Genomic DNA, 18401 nt, shown 5'->3' with positions numbered 1-18401 from the left:
GAGAACTGATCTCAGGAAAGAGACGTACCGGGAGGCCACAGCTGCGTTTCAAAGATGTCTGCAAGAGGGACTTGAAGGCTTTAGATATTGATACGGAGCACTGGGAGGACCTTGCAAGTGACCGTTCCAGGTGGAGATGCACACTGTCTAGACAGCTCAAATCAGGAGAAGCCAGACTGATGCACAGCGCAGAAGAAAAGCGGATCCGCAGAAAAGAGCTTTGCAACAGAACTGAGTCAGCTTACAGATGTGATTTTTGTGGCAGAGACTGTCATTCTCGTATAGGGCTGTTAAGCCATAGTCGATGCTGTAGGGCTGTTGTGAATTAGGATTTTACCATGGTTAATACTGACCGACGGAGGCCGTATATTCTTTGCTGGTAGAAAGCATTCTGAAGCAAAGTTGATCTGTAACGTCCAACACAAAAATTGGACTTTCCCCAAATTTAAAACTTTAGTCCTTAAATTATTAAGGAATGGTTAAGGGCATACGATAAAGCTTTCTGCGTCAAAATAGAGCATCATAGTAAAGCTTAATTGAGCGAGGGGGGGGGGGGCTTCTGAAATAAACCTACCTTAGCCAGGGGGTTGACGGTCTGCACGTGGTACCCCCCTATCTGCACCATGTTGGGCATGAGGGGGTGCGGCGGGTACACGATGGAGTCTTCCCGCATCAGGAACAGGTCCGCCTCCGCCGATAGTTCCTCGAGCGTCACCTGTGGCGTGCGATGGTGAAGTGGTAAGTAATTCGGCTTTTGGACCAGAAGGTCAAGCATGGCACGTTTGATAAACGAAGAGATACGCCCTGTTGCTCATACACACTCCAATGGTGTGTTATGCCGAAGGGCGGTTATACCGGCTGAACAGATATAGATACAGAAGCTGGTGTGTTTCACCAAAGGGTGGTTATACTGGCTATACAGAAATAAAAGCTGGTGTGTCACTCCGAAGGGCGGTTATACCTGCTTTATCGATACATATACATATACAGAAGCTGGTGTGTTACGCTGAAGGGTGGTTATACCGGCTTTATCGATACAGAAGCTGGAGTCCCAGCATTACCTGGTATCCGAGTCCCCGGGAAACGAGCGAGTCGATGTTTCTAAACATCAGACTGGTGATAATATCCATCATCACGTGATTCGCCAGGTTCTTCAGGCTCTGCAGGAACCCCGTCCGGTGGCAGTAGTACGTTGCTATGGGAACGGGAACCTGCGTGGCGCGGCTCAGAGCTGCCGTCGCGATGGCCGGGGCTCCCATGATGGCGAGCGGAACCTGAGGGCAGTGGTGATCAATAAGTCTGTTTTCAATCGATCAAAAGATCAAGCAATCAATCAAATATGCAATCAATCAATCAATCTGATAAGCAATCAATCAGATAAGCAAGAAAAAAAACAAATCAATCAACCTAACAACCAACTAACCAATTTATCATCATATAAAAACATCAGTGATGAGTAGTGACCTTGAAAATCCAGGTTTTGCAGGTAATGACCTTGAGAAGCCATGTTTACACGAAATGACCTTGAAAAGCTATATCTATATTTCGCAGTGATGACCTTGAAAAGCCATGTTTAACGTTGAGAAGCCATATTTACAAGAACCGTATTTATTTATTCATGTATTTATTCAAGTGGAAGGCGTGGCTGAAGAGGTGTCCCTTGGGAAATGTCAGCTTTTCGAGGCCGCCATACCAAAATCATAACAAATTAACACAACAATAATCAATACATATTGATACAATATAAATACCAAATAATGATTGATATAACAAAGTAATGACCTTGAGGGCCCGCGCCACGATGTACCCACAGAAGGCAACGGGATCGACGATGACGATGTCAAAGTTCATGCCCTTTAACCTGGACATGAGCTCCCGGTTCTGCAGCAGAACGTCGCACTCCACCCTGCCGAAGTTCATGGCGTCGCCGAAGGAGTCGTAGATCATCTTGGCGAACCCGAAAGCGGAGAATTCCTCCGCGTCTCCCAGCGCGAACCGGACCTGCAGCTGCATGATTCGGTCGAACACGTCGCCTTCTAGCGGGACCTGGCGGCAGGGAAATAAGCTAGTTCGGAGTTGTCACTACGCATGTGCAGTGTCAAAGGTGAAGGCCCTCCAGACGTGAACAAAACCCGGCGGGGCGTTGTTATGCAAATCAAGACAACGTCGAGACGAGCACTGTTTTCAAGCCGGGGGCCTTCACCTTTGACACTGCACATGCGTAGTAGCAACTCCGAACTAGCTTATGGGGGAAGCCATCACCATTGATATGCAAATTCCACTTCTTGTTATTTTACATTTAAGTTTGGTTCATTGTTTTGATTCTCCGTCACTATATTTTGACTCAATATTTCTAGTATATTACGTTATCATTATTTCAGTTATTATCTAATTAGGATTTCTGTTGTTTGATGAATAGTTATATTTTCAAGTTAATCTTTATTACTGTATCATTTGTTACTATTTGACATTTTTATTGTTGCTATGTATTACTATGTAAGGGGTTGAACCCCCCCCCCCAGGAATCTTTGAAAAGCGCCGCCAGGCGATATGTATTTCTTGTAAAACAATTAAACAAACAAACAACCAACAACCCAAGGAGGTTAATTACAAGAACAACCGAACTTCAGAACATGCTTAAATGATGAAGACGTCACAAACGTCAAGGGTGTATCCAGCCCACACCATTTAACTAACGAAAACACTACTGGAAAGGTCGTTGCGGTCTGTAAGATAGGAACTTTTGACGATGTTTTAATGTTTTCTTTGACAAAACAAGATCTGAGACCGAACGCCCGGAAAACACGCCAATATAAGACTGGACTGGTGTCACCCGATTAACACACCCTCCCCTGATGTCATCCCCCTAGAGAAATCACTGTGACACAGTTTGCTCTTTCGAGCGGCCGTCCACCAGGTGTTCACCTTTACCTGATATTTCTCCAGCTGTATCTTCAGGCGGATGGGGGAGTTGAGCGCCTTCAGCTGACTCTCGTACAGGTTTGACGGAACCGGGGAAACCACCTCATGGCCTCTCCTGGGGAAACAACAGACAACGGGCTCGGACGCTTTAATGCAGAAATATAACAGAGAGATATCAAGTCCGGAAGGTCAGTTGTAGTAATCATAAAAATCAGCTAAGTCCTGCGGCGGGGAATATTGTTACGTAAATTTGCAATTACGTATGCAAAGAGACCTTTCCATAGGCATAGGACTTACCTGATCAAACCCTCCGCCAGGTACAGCTACAGGTGAGGCTTACCTGAAGAAACCCTCAACACGTACACAGTACAGGCTTACCTGATGAAACCCTCCCACAGATAAGATTACAGGTGACACCCGATCAAACCCTCCGCCAGGTAGTGTACAGGTGAAACTTACCTGATCAATCCCACCCACAGGTAAAACGGCTACAGGGGAGACTTTAATACCTGATCAAACCCTCCGCCAGGTAGAGCTACAGGTGACTTACCTGATCAAACCCTCCGCCAGATAAAGCTACAGGTGACTTACCTGATCAAACCCTCCGCCAGGTAGAGTACAGGTGAAACTTACCTGATAAATCCCACCCACAGGTAAAACGGCTACAGGGGAGACTTTAATACCTGATCAAACCCTCCGCCAGGTAGAGCTACAGGTGACTTACCTGATCAAACCCTCCGCCAGATAAAGCTACAGGTGACTTACCTGATCAAACCCTCCGCCAGGTAGAGTACAGGTGAAACTTACCTGATAAATCCCACCCACAGGTAAAACGGCTACAGGTGAGACTTTAATACCTGATCAAACCCTCCGCCAGGTAGAGCTACAGGTGACTTACCTGATCAAACCCTCCGCCAGATAAAGCTACAGGTGACTTACCTGATCAAACCCTCCGCCAGGTAGACCAGGTTGAGCCAGTGACTGCCGCTCGGCCCCATCATCAGCACCTTAGCGGTCTGGGCGGGACCTGCGAGACTAGAGCAGAGGAACAACAACAACAGCACGGAACGAACGGCCGCCATCTTTACTCCGTGACCTTTAAACTTGTTCAGTGCAAAACCCCAAGGCAGGCTTAAATGGCCTTAAGTAACCTTTTGTGTACATCACGTCGAGGGAAATGAGCCGGAAAGACCCAACGCTTCGCGTACGGCTGCCCTGAATACATAAACAGTGGTGAACTGTCTAACGTTACTTGGACAACGAAAAATGATATATGTTACCCCTGGCCCATCTCTCAGTTTGCACACCGTTCTAGCTTGTTCCCCAGACGCATTTAGTTTGAACACGTACGACCTTGGCAACGCGAGCGTGATATGGGATCATTCAATAACATTACAGAGTGAAAGGTTACAAAAGCAAACATTGCAGGCGTCTGTTTCGCGCTGACATGTTTATGTATCCAGGCAGCTTTACAAGCTACTTGCTGGGGCGCTTGTTTTGTCACGGTTTGCAAAAGGGCACCCGAGGTCAATACAGCAGAGGGTCAAAGGTCAAGGTGAACATGGCGGCTGCTGTTCCGTGCTAGTGTTGCAGAGTAATTTGTTTGGACTACGGAAGGTCATTTGAGGTGGCTTGTCGGAGTAAAGATGGCGGCCGTTCGTTCCGTGCTGTTCTTGTTGTTGTTCTTCTGCTCTAGTCTCGCAGGTTCCGCCCAGGCCGCTAAGGTGCTGATGATGGGGCCGAGCGGCAGCCACTGGCTCAACCTGGTCTACCTGGCGGAGGGTCTGATCAGGTAAGTCTCACCTGTTGCTCTACCTGGCGGAGGGTTTGATCAGTTAAGTCTCACCTGTAGCTCTACCTGGCGGAGGGTCTGATCAGGTAAGCCTCACCTGTAGCTCTACCTGGGGAAGGGGTTTGTACAGGTAACATTAGAGGGTGTGGTCAGGTATACATAATGTTGCTGTAGCACACCTGGCGTAACGTTAGCTGTCCACACTCATGATCACTCACTCACTCTGTCCACAACATGCCCGAAATACAGCATGTGTGCTGCAGTCAGTACATCTTTTTCTGTCCAAGTACGTCCGATAATTGGTGGCCGGCGACCTCCTTCTGGTATCTACTGGTCTGGCTTATCCTTAACCACAACAGAGCGGGGTATATTTGCATAGTACAAATGTTGGTCACATACATATTGTGAATTAGGAATTCTAATCATAAGAAGGGAAATAACTACATACATGTAACTACAGCAACTATATGGCGCGTATAAAATCTGCACTACTTTATTTATAGGCAACAGGAACTACGTAAAGGGGTATAAGTATGATGATGAGAATACACATGAGGCGTTGTGTTCATTGCATTTTTCCATTGAGTGCTAGATGTGTGAATATAGATGGATGGATGGATGGATGGATATATGGATGGATGGATGGATGGATGGATAGATAGAAGATACAATTAGATAGATAGATAGATAGATGGATGGATAGATAGATAGATAGATAGATAGATAGATAGATAGATAGATAGATAGATAGATAGATAGATAGATAGATAGATAGATAGATAGATAGATAGATAGATAGATAGATAGATAGATAGATAGATAGATGGATGGATGGATGGATGGATAGATAGATAGATAGAAAATTCCCAGTGCCTTTTTAAATTCAAAGTAGCGGCGTCACTTCCGTTCACGTCACGTTACATAGGCTTCAGGTCATTACAACTTGAGAAGCTTGTTGGAAATCTATATTTTTGCTTGTGTATGGGAATCTTTATAATATTTTTTTTATTACAGTAAAGGCCATGATGTGGTGTCTCTGGTCCCTTCTAACATGTACGACAACCAGCTGAGGGTCCTGAACACCCCCACCCGGCGTAAGATCCATCTGGAGAGGTACGAGGTACGTAAGTCACTGTGTTACCTGACTTAACAGGTAAACATTGAAAATTTTTTGGTGAACTCTTGGCAAGTCTGGGGTGGGTATGACAGGCCAGACTTCATAATTTTAGAATTTGTTGACAAAACGACCTTTCTTCATCTTTTTGTCTTCTGGACCCCCGGGAGATAGTGGGGTGGGCCCTTATAAGGCAAATGGACTGACTCAAGTGCTCTCGCTCGGGCGTGTTTCCCCTGAGAATAGCCGTATAGAAGTTCTCGTAATTCTGATAGATGACAGTTTACAGAACTGGTGAGAATTTGGGGGTAAGTTTTCTGGGTCAGAATCCTGAGATTATGACACCTAATTTCTGTCAACTTCCCCATAGGAATGCATGTATTTTTGGCCCAAATTGAAATCCCACAATTCCCCCTAACAGCGCCCCTAGTGATCCTCCAAATTTCGGCCTTCGAAGTACTGTAAATGCATTTAAGTTCGCGTGGTTTTTATTTCGCGCTAGGCCGAAAATGAAGTGTTTGCAGTGGTTTTAAGTCCGCGTTGGAAACAATAGTAGCGCTACAACCATAGGTGGGCAAAAAGTTTCGCGGTGGTTTAAAGTTCGAAGGCCGCGAACATAAAACTACCGTGAACATTTCTGCATTTTGTCAGTCTATTTGTGTTTCCGCATATTTCTCAGACAAAACTTATATGGTCTTATATACTATATTAGGTGTTTACTCCGAAATCATTCGTGTACCAACTGTTCAAAACCTTCATCTGTTAACAGTGTACATATATGTTTTAAGATGAATAAGTAAAGGAAAACTCAATAGAAAATGTTGCAAGACCACTTGGAATTTCGTTCTGTCACTCAGACGTCCGATCAAAAAAAATGTCCCTTGCCAGCAGTCGACGACTGGGGACTACAAGTGTTTGCTCGGGTGCAACCAGTAACCGGAAAAACGACATTATTCAAGGTCTAAGATGCGGATGGCAGGGGAGTGAACGAAACTGGCTTACAAAAACGTTGAAAGAAAAAAACGGATAAAAATTCTTTGTTGAAACATATGTTGTCGAATGTCTAATGCTAAAAGTGCTAGTGATTTAAGGACTTCAAACTTGAGAAAATATCCTAGATAAAACTAACGGCATCAATTCCTTTGCGATGCTGTTCACCCAGGTTCCGCTAGAGGGCGACTTCTTCGACAGGATGATCGATCTGCAGGTGGAACTGTCGCTAGGCGACAACAAGAACCAATCATCTTTCGACTCCGTGTGGACGTTCGCTTCCGAGGCTTTCAAGATCGTCGCGGTCGGTTCCATCGGGACCGAGGAGTGCGAAGTGCTCGTTTTCGACGAGAAACTCATCTCCAAACTACAACAGGTAAAGTACGTTTATAAAGGCTAGGCATCCAGCTTAACAATATCTAAATTAACATTTGAGTGAAATTTGCATACGGTTCTTATGAATTGATGACTCTGACATGTTCAACCGTTTTTCCAGTCATATTTACCGAAATGATGATGTTTTCCAGTCAGGTATACGTTACTAGTATTGATTGCCAGTTTATCATAGTGACGCTGTAGTAAAGTAACGGGTGTCACTCGAAACGTCCGAAACAGTCTTATCCAGTTATGGGAATTGAATTGTCTTTATATACAACAGATGAACTTTGACATCATCATCATCGACCCCGCCATGATTTGTGGCACCATCGTTGCAAGACTGCTGAACATCCCGCTGGTCATCATGGAAGCTCCCTTCATCATGTCGGGGTTCCTGGAGTACGCCACCCAGGCTCCCGTGCCGGTAGCCACCTTCTACTCCTTCAGAACGGACTTCCGACAGCGGCTGAAGAACCTTGTCTGGCACTGTTTCGCGGGGGCACTCATGCGGGCTTACGCAGGCAGGTACGCAACTGTTTGAAGTAATACTGGCCAAGCGCCGTATCTATACGTGAAGAGTCATAGATAAGCATATAAGTTCACATTTGTATGTAGTTAACAATACAAACAGGTTTTGCATAAAATTTATGTTCCTTCCTCTGAGTCAGTTCCTGTGTTTTTTGTATTGGAACAAAGTTAAAACTCTGTATTCTATATTTGTAAATGGGCTTTAAACGACAACTACAGAGCGAGTGTAATTTTAAAGGCAAACACCCGTTCTTGCTGTTTCAAAATAGAGTAAAGATTATTTGTCTCTTTGAGCGAAAAACCTATTTATCATTCCCATCACCATCATCACCATCACCATCATCACCACCACCATCATCATTGTCACCATCATCATTGTCACCATCTTGATCATCATCATCATCATCATCATCATCATCATCATCAACATCACCATCAACATCACCATCATATTGATCATAATCATCACCATCATCACCACCACCTTCATCATTGTCACCATTATCATCTTCACCATCATCATTGTCACCATCATCATCATTGTCGTCGCCACCATTGCCATCATCATCAACATCACTATCATCATGATCATCGGCATCATCTTCACCGTCATCTTGATCATCATCATCATCATCATCTTCTTCATCATCATCATCATCATCATCATCATCATCATCATCATCATCATCATCATCATCATCATCATCATCATCACCACCACCACCACCACCACCACCATCACCATCACCATCATCATCACCATCACCATCATCATCATCATCATTATCACCAAAATCACCATCATCGCCATCATCATCAGGTTCAGGCCGATAGCGTCCCGCGCTCTCGGTTACGAGACGACCATCCTGGAGCTGATGGCGGAGGCGGACCTGTTTCTGATGAGGGGGGATTTCATCATGCACCCTCCTCACCCTGCCATGCCCAACATGGCATACATAGGGGGGTACCACGTACAGAACGTCAACCCCCTACCCAAGGTAAGTTCACTTCTAGAGGGTCTATTCTGTAATATTTTGGACGGACTTATTGTTCCCTCCTGCACCTCACAAATCAGATACGGACTGAAGGATACTACCATGTGCAGTAAAATATAGTATTTTTCATTCGAAAAGTAAACGCGCTTTTCTCATGTCGTTGCCAATCTAGTATTCCAAGTGTATTTGTTAAACCAGTGGCACATTCTTAGGTATTCCGCGCTGAGTTTAAGGCAATCTTGGTGTTACGAGCAGAAGTTATTGCAAACATCCGCACTAACAGCATTAAAGTCAATTAGTCCCCATTATATATCTTCCCCTCGTCTTGTCAACATGTCAGGATCTTGAAAGGTTCCTTCTGGATACCGGAGATGCGGGGTCGCCTTCGGGTCCTACGCCAAGGCCATTGGAATAGAGAAGGCTGAGATGTTGGCTGCAAATTAGCTTTACTATTTATGAAGATTTGAGAAGATGCTCTATGTTGACGCAGAAAGCTTTATAGTATGCACTTAACCACTCCTTAACAATGAAGGACTGAAGTTCAAATTTTGGGAAAGTCAAATTTTTGTGTCGGACGTTACAGTTCAGATTGATTTCTACCAGCATAGATGAACAAATCAAGCTATAAAAGAATCCGTCGTTGCTCCCCCGCCCCCACCCAAGAATTTCGTTGGATTAGAAACCAAGCCACAAAAGACAACAACAAAACTAAAAGAGGCTAAGGGCTTCGCGAGTATCATTCGGAAGAACCCCAAAGATTGCAGGACCCCACCCGAAAAATATCAGAATTCTTTTACTCATTTCTTTCAGGATCTTGAAGATTTTATGGAGGCCTCCGGAGATGCGGGCGTGGTCGTCTTGTCCTTCGGGTCCTACGCCAAGGCCATTGGAATGGAGAAGGCTGAGATGTTGGCTGCAGGACTGGCAAGGGTGCCATTCAAGGTCATATGGAAGTTCCAAGGTCAGAGACCGAAAAACACCGGAGAGAACACCTGGTTAATGAAATGGATCCCACAGAACGACTTACTGGGTAAGGATGGAACATCTATGAGAATCTCAACCAAAGAAAATACTCGACTGTGTCTTCTTCTGTATCTTACAAATACAAGTGAGATGCAAGGTTTCGACATATCCTTCTTTACGTCTACCCATACATGTCTAGATAAGACAATCTCTGTTTCAAGCTATCCTAAGACTCGCCTGTAAAGAAAAAGCATGATTCAAGAGTCGAATTGCAACCTCAGCATTGAATCGGTCAGCAATGGGAATTTTGAGCTTCTGACATAGTGCTGATGAAATCTAGTAGTAAAAATGATTGTTCAAGCCCTCATCATCATAATCATGCAACTATGGGGTCCATGCACCACTGAGCTCAACACCATTCAATCAGCCATAGCTGCTCCCAGATTTTCTATATCAGTCCCTTTGTCCCGGTCTCTTTAAGCCGTGGTGTTGGTACCCGTCTGCCTGTCCAGCTCACCCCAAGACTCGACTGTTCATGCACCATTCGTTGAACTATAGCTGCTCCCGAGTTGTCAATATCAATCCCTTTGTCCCGGTCTCTTTGAGCTGTAATCTTGGTACCCGTCTGTCTGTCCAGCTCACCTCAAGACTCGACTGTTCATCACCCACTGCGGGATTAACGCCGTGTACGAGGCGATGTTTCACGGCGTGCCCATGGTCAGGGTTCCCGCCTTCGCAGAGCAGCATGGGAACAGCGACAACCTGGAGACCCTGGGGACGGGAGTCACCCTGGACATCTTCACCATGACCTCAGATGACCTTTATGAAGCCATCATGGAGGTCGCCAACAACAAAACGTAAGTCCAAATCTTATATACACAACCTCTCTATAAGATCATAACGCTATAACATCTTCCCTTTTTGATGTTTGACACTTTGAGGTATCGAAAGTCTGTGCCAGCCCCCGTCTGGGCCAGCTCAGCATAGAATTTAAGAACCTGCTGAAGATGGCGGCGGAGTATGGGATCTTATGCTGCATTGGAGACAGCTTTCTTCGCCTCCTACCGAAGTGATTGTTACATATACAAAACTATCTGTCCAATGGAAACAAATATTCTGGTTAACGTCGCATTGTAACATCTATGACAAAACTTCATCATTGCCCTGGTAGGCACCTCAGCTGATCTTAGCTATCAAAGCAGACGGACGTTTATGCTGACATGACTGTGCTCATTTCTGTTTCCGCAGGTACAAATCTGCCGCCGTGCGGCTGGCGCAGCTCCAGCGGGACCAGCCGCAGTCTCCCATGGACCGCGCCGTCTGGTGGATCGAACACGTCATCAGACACGGCGGCCTGCCGCACCTCAAGTCGGCCGCGCGCCACCTCAGCCTGCTGCAGTACCACCTGCTGGACGTGGCGGCGCTGCTGTGCGGAGTAGTGGTGGCGATGGTACTTATTTTGTGGCTCTGCTGTCGTTGCTGCTGCCGAGTTTTGTGCGGGAAGAAAACAGCCGCCAAACAGAAGCAGCAATGATGGGTAACATTGGCAATAACCTGCATTAAGTCGGGAAGAAACCTGTCCTTGGTACTGAACACCATCCATATTGAGGCAAATAGTGACTATATCTGTAGTTTCCTCCATGAAATAAGAGCACTAACCTGTCCTTGGTACTGAACACTATGCTTACAATAGTAAATTCAACATTGATGTTGTCACATCTATAATATGAGGACACTAACTTTTCCTTGGTACTGAACGCCATGCTTACAATTGTAAATTTAACGTTGATGTTGTCACCTCTTTAATATGAGGACACTGATCTGTCCTTGATGCTGAACACCATCCTCTGTAAGGCATACCCGGAAGATTGGAGTACTATACAATAGCCTTTGTGAAATCAAGCATACTCGTCTTTGGTGCTCAGCATCATCCATACTGATGTGACCACATTTTAGGAAATTACAGGCCCATTCGTTCTCTCTCCACTATACCGCTGAGATAAATTTTGAAGTGGTGAAGAATGTATTGTTGGTATAAGTCTGTGTAATATATATAGACTGATGTCAATGTAAGGTTCAGGGCTATCAAGAAAATCCGACACTCAAGTAACGTTAGAGCGGAAATGATTTTATTATAAAATGCAGTAAGACCAGCTTTACACTTGGAGTCAGATGTTCAGGGCTTAGATGTCATAGTGCCATTCCGATCTGCGCGTCTTTAAAGCTTTTGCTATTCTAACACTAACGATGAATCGACTGGTTAATTTTTTTTCAATTACAAACGTAAACCTTAATGTCTGTTTTTTTAGGAAGTCGCAGTTGAATATTACCAGCGTCATGAATCTTTTTTTTTGCGAATTTCTAAATTGATATTGCAAGTTTTCACGTTCTACTAAAGTATGATAAATATATCCATATCTTTCTAGTAGTCACGGCTGAGGTTTCATATATGATAGTACCTTTAGTTTTCTACGCTTCAACTACACAAAGTAAGTAGCCTTCCATATGTTGTCTCCTGTCTAAAGAGACTAAAACCCCAGCTTAGGAACATCATGCATCAACCCCTGGTCATGTACACACTTACAAACGTTTTACATAATTTAAATGCTTTTACGTGATGCCTAAAACAACAGACGTAAACTTCTTACTAATCGGACTCACGATATTCAGGTATTTAGAAATGTATAACATAAAAAAGTTAGCGTGATATATCAAAGCATTCAAGTATATAATATGTACAACATGGTTTCTTGTTTTTAGGTATCTACACATATGTCAAAAAATAATCAGCACACAAAACATGAAATTGATATATGACATAAAAGGTATCTATAGAATAGACACACAGCATGCAGAAACTTTTAATAGGGAGCAGTTCACGTTATGTGTGTGTGTTATTAAAATATGTGTGCTCCCTATTTTGAATTCGAGTATTTACACATGTTCTAAATAACTGACTAACACACATAACAAACTTATTTGATTTGATATTGTATATCAAAATAGTCATGCATCTATGAAAAATACATACATACATATATACATACATACATACATACAAAAACGTGAATGTACTTGACATTCTAAGTAAATTTCCTGGAATAGACACACCTAATTTTTACATACTTTCATATTGTAATCCCTGCATGTGTAAACTCTCGCAAATCAGTAATTTCTAATGAACTTATATTCACACATTCAAAATGCATTGACAAGATAACACACATAACGTGAAATCATAATATATCAAAGCATCAAAGTGTGAAATATATATATATATATATATTCATAAAGGAAAATCAACTTGAATAAACAATTTAAGTACATTTAAAGAAATTGATATATCAAAGCACTTAATATATACAACAATGTACATCTACTTGACAGATCCATTCTAAATACATGAGGTGAAGTATGTATGTCCAACTTAGGTCTATATGAACAACATTATACTCCGACTAAAGCACGCATTGAGCAACAAAGATAGTGCGACCATTTCAAAATTCTCCTTCCGCCAGAAAAGCCGACAGTTACACGCTGTGCTGAAGACTGTTCTCTACATGGCACAGTCGCCACATGCCCATTCGCCACCACGGGGAGGGCTGACTGCCAGGCAGCTGACGTGAAAGATCCTCCGGCATGCCCTGCACCTCTCCATCCTTCCCAGACGCCCACCCTGCTCGCAGTGGCAGACCAGTGTGATCCGGTGAGCATTGGTTGGACCGACTCTTCTTCTGCGGCTGGTCAGACGTGGAAACGGTGTGAGTTTCCCTTGTGTGAAGCACATCTCCAAATGGCTCCTCATCTTCCCTTCGTCATACACAACCCCGATCACGTCTTGCCCCTCCGCGATGTCCACTGCCCAGGCGATGGCGAACAGCCCAGAATCGTTGGCATTCCATTGACGCTGTACCTCCGGTAACAAGACGGCCAGGACGTTTGTTTCCTGGTCGGCAAACGCGGCGTAAGACTGGCAAAGCTGGATCTGCAGAGACCCGGTCATTGTGTCGCCGAGGCTGTCATAAAGGCACACCTGTCCGTCCGTAAAAGACGACAGAACCCAGTGCATGTTACCGCTGTGGTGGATTTGTAGCCCCTTTCCCGTCATCATAGCGAATCCCACCTCATAGAGACCGATCACGGGGTCTTCCATCCCTTGTAATGCCGGGTACTGGCGGCGGAGCAGGTTCTGCGCAGCCTTGATGTGGTTGTATGTCAGCGTCTCGCCGAGGGGCAGATAAACCGTGGACATTACAGCAACCGTATCCTTGTGTTCTGTGGCGTTTACTTCGTCGTGGCGGTCACTTGAACTTGGAGTTGCCTCCACAGGTGCGTTGTTCCCCGATTCGTCCACAGCGGTTTGGGAGGAAGGACGGATAACGTTGACCGGAATGTTTCCTTGAGAAGCGCTACGTTCTTCATCTGCATCCTTAAAGATGTTCTTGACTGGTGAGACGAAGACAGGTTCTGTGGGGAGGTCCGCAGTCTCTACTCTATAAAGATACAGGTTGAGGCATCTTTGTCATAATTTGCCAAAAACTGACTAAATTTAAGCAGCGTTTGAAGATGGAAAGAAGCAATAAAAAGAGAAAAGTCGAGACACGCTTCCAGAAACCTAATGTACAGATAGTAGTTAGAATGGAGTTGTCCACCAGTTCACAGGCTTTCACAAAACTGCTGGAAAGAAAGACGATTTACCGGTTATGCAAATGTTACAAAATTACATTCTTTCCGAGACTACGATAAGGCAGCCCGACAGACCCAGTATACCAGTTTTACACGCGCCCTAACACGATATGGGAATAACATTACACCGCATCACTGTAGGTCAGAAGCGAAAGGAAAAAGGTTAGTAAGACAGCAGGGAGGATCCAGTCCATGCATCTCATAGGAAACCTTACTCGCCTGCAGTTGAAAAGCGACCGTCTCTTCAGCCACAGCCTCTCAACTTGGATCTCAACCTCGATAAGGCTGTCGTGGAGCCTATCTATGGTGTCGACATCTGCGCCGATATACAAGTTTGTCAACTTAAAAATTCGACTAAAACAAAGCAAGTGAAAATTATCCTGGTAATGAAACTTAAACGTTCTAAAAGTGAAGTTACTTGTTGAAAACATTACTTCAAAGCCATTACCTGTGACTGGCACTTGCTGAACCCCAAGCAGAGAGGTGAAGCGTTCCCATAATCCTTCGATGAAGAAACGGTCCTCTTCAGACATGACGTGGTCCCGTACATCGGGGAGTGCTCTGTCGATGATCGCCATGGCGATGTTCATCAGCACCAGGAACATGAAGCAAATGAATGTTATAAAGAAGATGGGGCCGAGGATTGGGTTTGCATCCCACAGCTCTGTGTAGTCAAAGAAGCCAAGAGACATCTGGAACAATGTGGAGAAGGACGAGGTGATGGATCTGAAAAAAAAAAGGTTGTGTCCATGTCATTGCGTTGCAATTTTATATCCTTCCATGTCCATATCACAAAATGTCATGAACATTTGAAATTACAAACCTGTACGTTGTTGCAGTGGTACCGAACATGAGATAAGCGCTGATGCCAAATCCTGAGAAGCAGAGGAAGAAGTAGAAGATGAAGGCAGAGAACTCCACCGCCATTCCCCGAAACACGGACATCAGTTTGGACAGGAGCGGATTGAACCTCAGCAGTCGCAGGAACTTCATGATGTTGACAAAAGCAAGGAAAGACAGGAACCATCCATACACCAGGTTTATGTTCACCACAGATCGGAGATATGGGAGTGAATCTAAACGGAAAGCATATCATAATTGTAAGCATTTACTTAAAACAAAGCTTAAAAGTTGATAACTGAAGAATTCTGTACCATGCCAACATAAGGTACTTGTTAATAATAAATGTGATTAACGCACCTTTTCCTTGCTTCACAGCCGCCAGGATTTTGGAACCATAGACTCTGTTAGTGGCGTACAAGGCAATGACTGTGAAGGTCAAGATGAAATTGAATATTTCGAAAATATTCCACGGCTCCTTCAGGTAGGCCAAGCCGGCTGCACGTGCAGCTTTCGCCTCTTTCCACAGTGAGTAGAGGAGAATGATGACGTAAATGATTTCCAGCAGGACGTAGATGTACCCGATCGTCCCCGGCTGTTGATGAAGTCGGAAGGTGTGCAGGTGACGATGGGAGAAGACTCCGTACATCTCGGTAAATTCGATCACCACCGTCACCGATGTGAACATATCCAGGTTTCCGTTGTAGACAAATTCTTCCAGAATGACGGCCCTGGTTCGCTTGTCGAGCCAACGGTTGGTCTTCAGGTCTGCTAGGATGCTGCGCATCTCGTCTGCTGATTTCCCCAAGTCCAGACTGAAGCCGTCTCCCCAGTACTGCGTCTTTGCACCAAAGACGGGTTTAATGGTGTAACCACTGGGGCGGTAGCTCCATCCAGGGGCTTCTGATTCTACCTCCGACATATTCGTGACCCTTTTCCATCCCTTTTGAAACACCCCAGTGTCCCTCGTGTCTTCACCATACTCTGCCATACATTCATAGAACAAGTTCTGCATTGTCGCAGGCACCGTACACAGCCCTAGAATGGCAGGAAAAGGAAAGTAAGCTACTTTTCTGGCATTCCCTCCGTTTTTTTTAAAAGCGTCTTATAGAAAAATTATAAAGGATGGACGCATTCCATGACTATTCGGACTTCCATTAATATCAACTTTCTACTGACGTGTTTATGTTTTGAATTCTCCTTAAAAAGTGGTCACACCAACCTGACTTTACTCGGGCTTGGATCAGGCTGGGTGGGGAGACCAGGACCGACTGCATGTCAGCTGTGAAGACCTTCTCCCACCAGCGGGGCTTGTCGTCATTGTAGGAAGTCTCCGGGTAGAAGCTCCCCAGCACGGTCTCGGTCAGCCAGGGCCAGAGGGCAGAGGGCTCCGTCACCTTTGGAAGGATAGGATATGGGGATATAAGCATGCATCTTTAACATATTCTACGCTTAGTAAGCTCCATACACACATGATATGATTATAAGATGCTAACGAATTTTTCCATATCCTGTCAGATACCTTTGGTACATTTTAACAAAGCTTCATGTAGCATGTGTTTATATCATCAGTATTGCTTTGTGACACTGATGACAGTTACCACAAATTAAGACATACCAGTATCGACAAACTCTAGTCTCCTAAAATGTGCGTTCTGAACATTGCAAAAAAACGCTTACGTCATCAGCAGACTGCACGAAGTTCTCAGCTGCGCTCTGAGTCTGGTGGAAGGCCGGGTTGATGTTGTGGTGAGCGTTAATGATGGTCAGAGCCAGCAGGAGGTGAGCACAAGACAGGACGATGTCCCGAAGGACGTTTCCGATTCTCTTGTCTCTGTTTCGCTTCCGTCGCGATTCGTAAATCTTCCCAAGGGACGTCTGAGAAAGTCGTTCCATTCTCCTCTGCACCCGGAATCGACCACCTTTTATGAACATATTAAATAGTTTTTTTAACAATCAAATTAGTAAGCAATACGGAGGTACAACTAAAAACCGCACACAAAAAGTAACACCGGATTTATCTTAATTCGAACTTAAAATTAAGCAAATCATATTTGTATAAGATAAATGTTACAGTTTCACGGTTTGGTATCACTTACTATCGAACCCTGTCCAATTTTGTGACGCCACAGTCGTGTCTTGCAAGAAAGCAGTGTCCCCCACGATTTCAAAAATCATCTTCAATGTATATCTTTGGAAAATCGATGAAAAGATGATCGCAAGAACCAATATCTGTAACATTAAGTGTTTGACTTTGAGCATTTTGTTGATAAATACAGGCTAAAATGTCCCACTAGATCGACAAAAAGGAGGCAACACACCACCTAACAAGATGTAGGAAGACTAATAAACAACAAGTTATGAAGAGGCTGTAATTTACCATTGTGAAAGGCAGATAGATCTCATGACCTATAAGCAATTAGACTAGGCCAATTAATTTGCTACCGATGCGAAGGAAAAGGTTATTGAAATGTCAGAGCATGACAAGAAAGGTCGTCACCTTCACTGGTTGCAGAAGAGAGATGTCCACCAGAAAGGTGATGAAGTACGCCGACAGCCACCTCTCGGACTTGTCCTTGCCCCATTCCAGGCTGTACAGTATGGTGAAGATAGCTGACCCCACGGCAGACAGCACCACCAGCACCCAGGCCACATACTTGCACCAGTGTGGCAGGCCCTTGGCTGGTCCTTGCTGCGTGGGTGCCGCAGCTGGGCCGGCTGTCTCCACGTCTTTGACCCGACGGTCGCCCTTTCTGCTCGGTCGGCTGTACTGGAACAGCAGGACGATTGCCATGACGACGGGAAGGCAGGTGATGCTGGTCATGATTCCCGTGTAAACTGTGTTCAAGGTGAAGGAGAACGGCCCCAGGTTGACGGCCTGCACAACCTGGGTTACATTTTCTTCGCTCAGCCACATGGCGCTGGACACCATGGACACGGTGAGGAAGCTCAGGCAGCAGCCAAGCCTCTCGATGCGGGTGAACGTGCTTCCTGTAAACGAACAGTTTTTGGTGAAAGGGAGTTATAAATAAAAGTGGGCTTACAGACAGAATTGGTTTGTTAACTATATTTGCGGACACAAATAATCTTAACTGTCGTTATACACATTCCATACATTCCATACATATTTCTATTGTTTCCCTTCAGTATTAGTGCAACTCCAAATTTGTATGTCAGCGTATCAAATCAACCA

At 44.7% G+C, this 18401-nt stretch overlaps 3 protein-coding genes across 3 annotated transcripts; 1 reads left to right on the top strand and 2 right to left on the bottom strand.

Annotated features, from left to right (window-relative positions):
* Nucleotides 1-453: 453 nt before the first annotated feature.
* Nucleotides 454-4180, bottom strand: LOC136434606 (UDP-glucuronosyltransferase 1-2-like). Its single transcript, XM_066427501.1, has 6 exons — nucleotides 3862-4180; nucleotides 2932-3037; nucleotides 1783-2046; nucleotides 1062-1274; nucleotides 575-715; nucleotides 454-459 (listed from the first exon to the last, which is right to left on the bottom strand). The coding sequence occupies exons 1-6, from the start codon at nucleotides 4002-4004 to the stop codon at nucleotides 454-456; spliced, it is 873 nt and encodes a 290-aa protein (XP_066283598.1). The 5' UTR covers nucleotides 4005-4180.
* A 273-nt stretch (nucleotides 4181-4453) lies between these two features.
* Nucleotides 4454-11976, top strand: LOC136434347 (UDP-glucuronosyltransferase 2B17-like). The gene is made up of 8 exons (XM_066427129.1): nucleotides 4454-4714; nucleotides 5729-5834; nucleotides 6991-7194; nucleotides 7477-7721; nucleotides 8545-8722; nucleotides 9530-9749; nucleotides 10320-10539; nucleotides 10931-11976. Exons 1-8 carry the CDS (start codon nucleotides 4569-4571, stop codon nucleotides 11214-11216), a joined length of 1605 nt encoding a protein of 534 aa, XP_066283226.1. The 5' UTR covers nucleotides 4454-4568; the 3' UTR covers nucleotides 11217-11976.
* A 1262-nt stretch (nucleotides 11977-13238) lies between these two features.
* Nucleotides 13239-17121, bottom strand: LOC136434593 (polycystin-2-like protein 2). Its single transcript, XM_066427483.1, has 7 exons — nucleotides 16889-17121; nucleotides 16431-16605; nucleotides 15569-16246; nucleotides 15192-15444; nucleotides 14817-15094; nucleotides 14588-14684; nucleotides 13239-14175 (listed from the first exon to the last, which is right to left on the bottom strand). Exons 1-7 carry the CDS (start codon nucleotides 17102-17104, stop codon nucleotides 13239-13241), a joined length of 2634 nt encoding a protein of 877 aa, XP_066283580.1. The 5' UTR covers nucleotides 17105-17121.
* Nucleotides 17122-18401: the final 1280 nt, after the last annotated feature.

The sequence above is a fragment of the Branchiostoma lanceolatum genome, chromosome 5 (genome assembly GCF_035083965.1).
Source record: "Branchiostoma lanceolatum isolate klBraLanc5 chromosome 5, klBraLanc5.hap2, whole genome shotgun sequence".
NCBI classification, from domain to species: Eukaryota; Metazoa; Chordata; class Leptocardii; order Amphioxiformes; family Branchiostomatidae; genus Branchiostoma; species Branchiostoma lanceolatum.
This window is presented reverse-complemented; position numbering and strand designations above follow the sequence as displayed.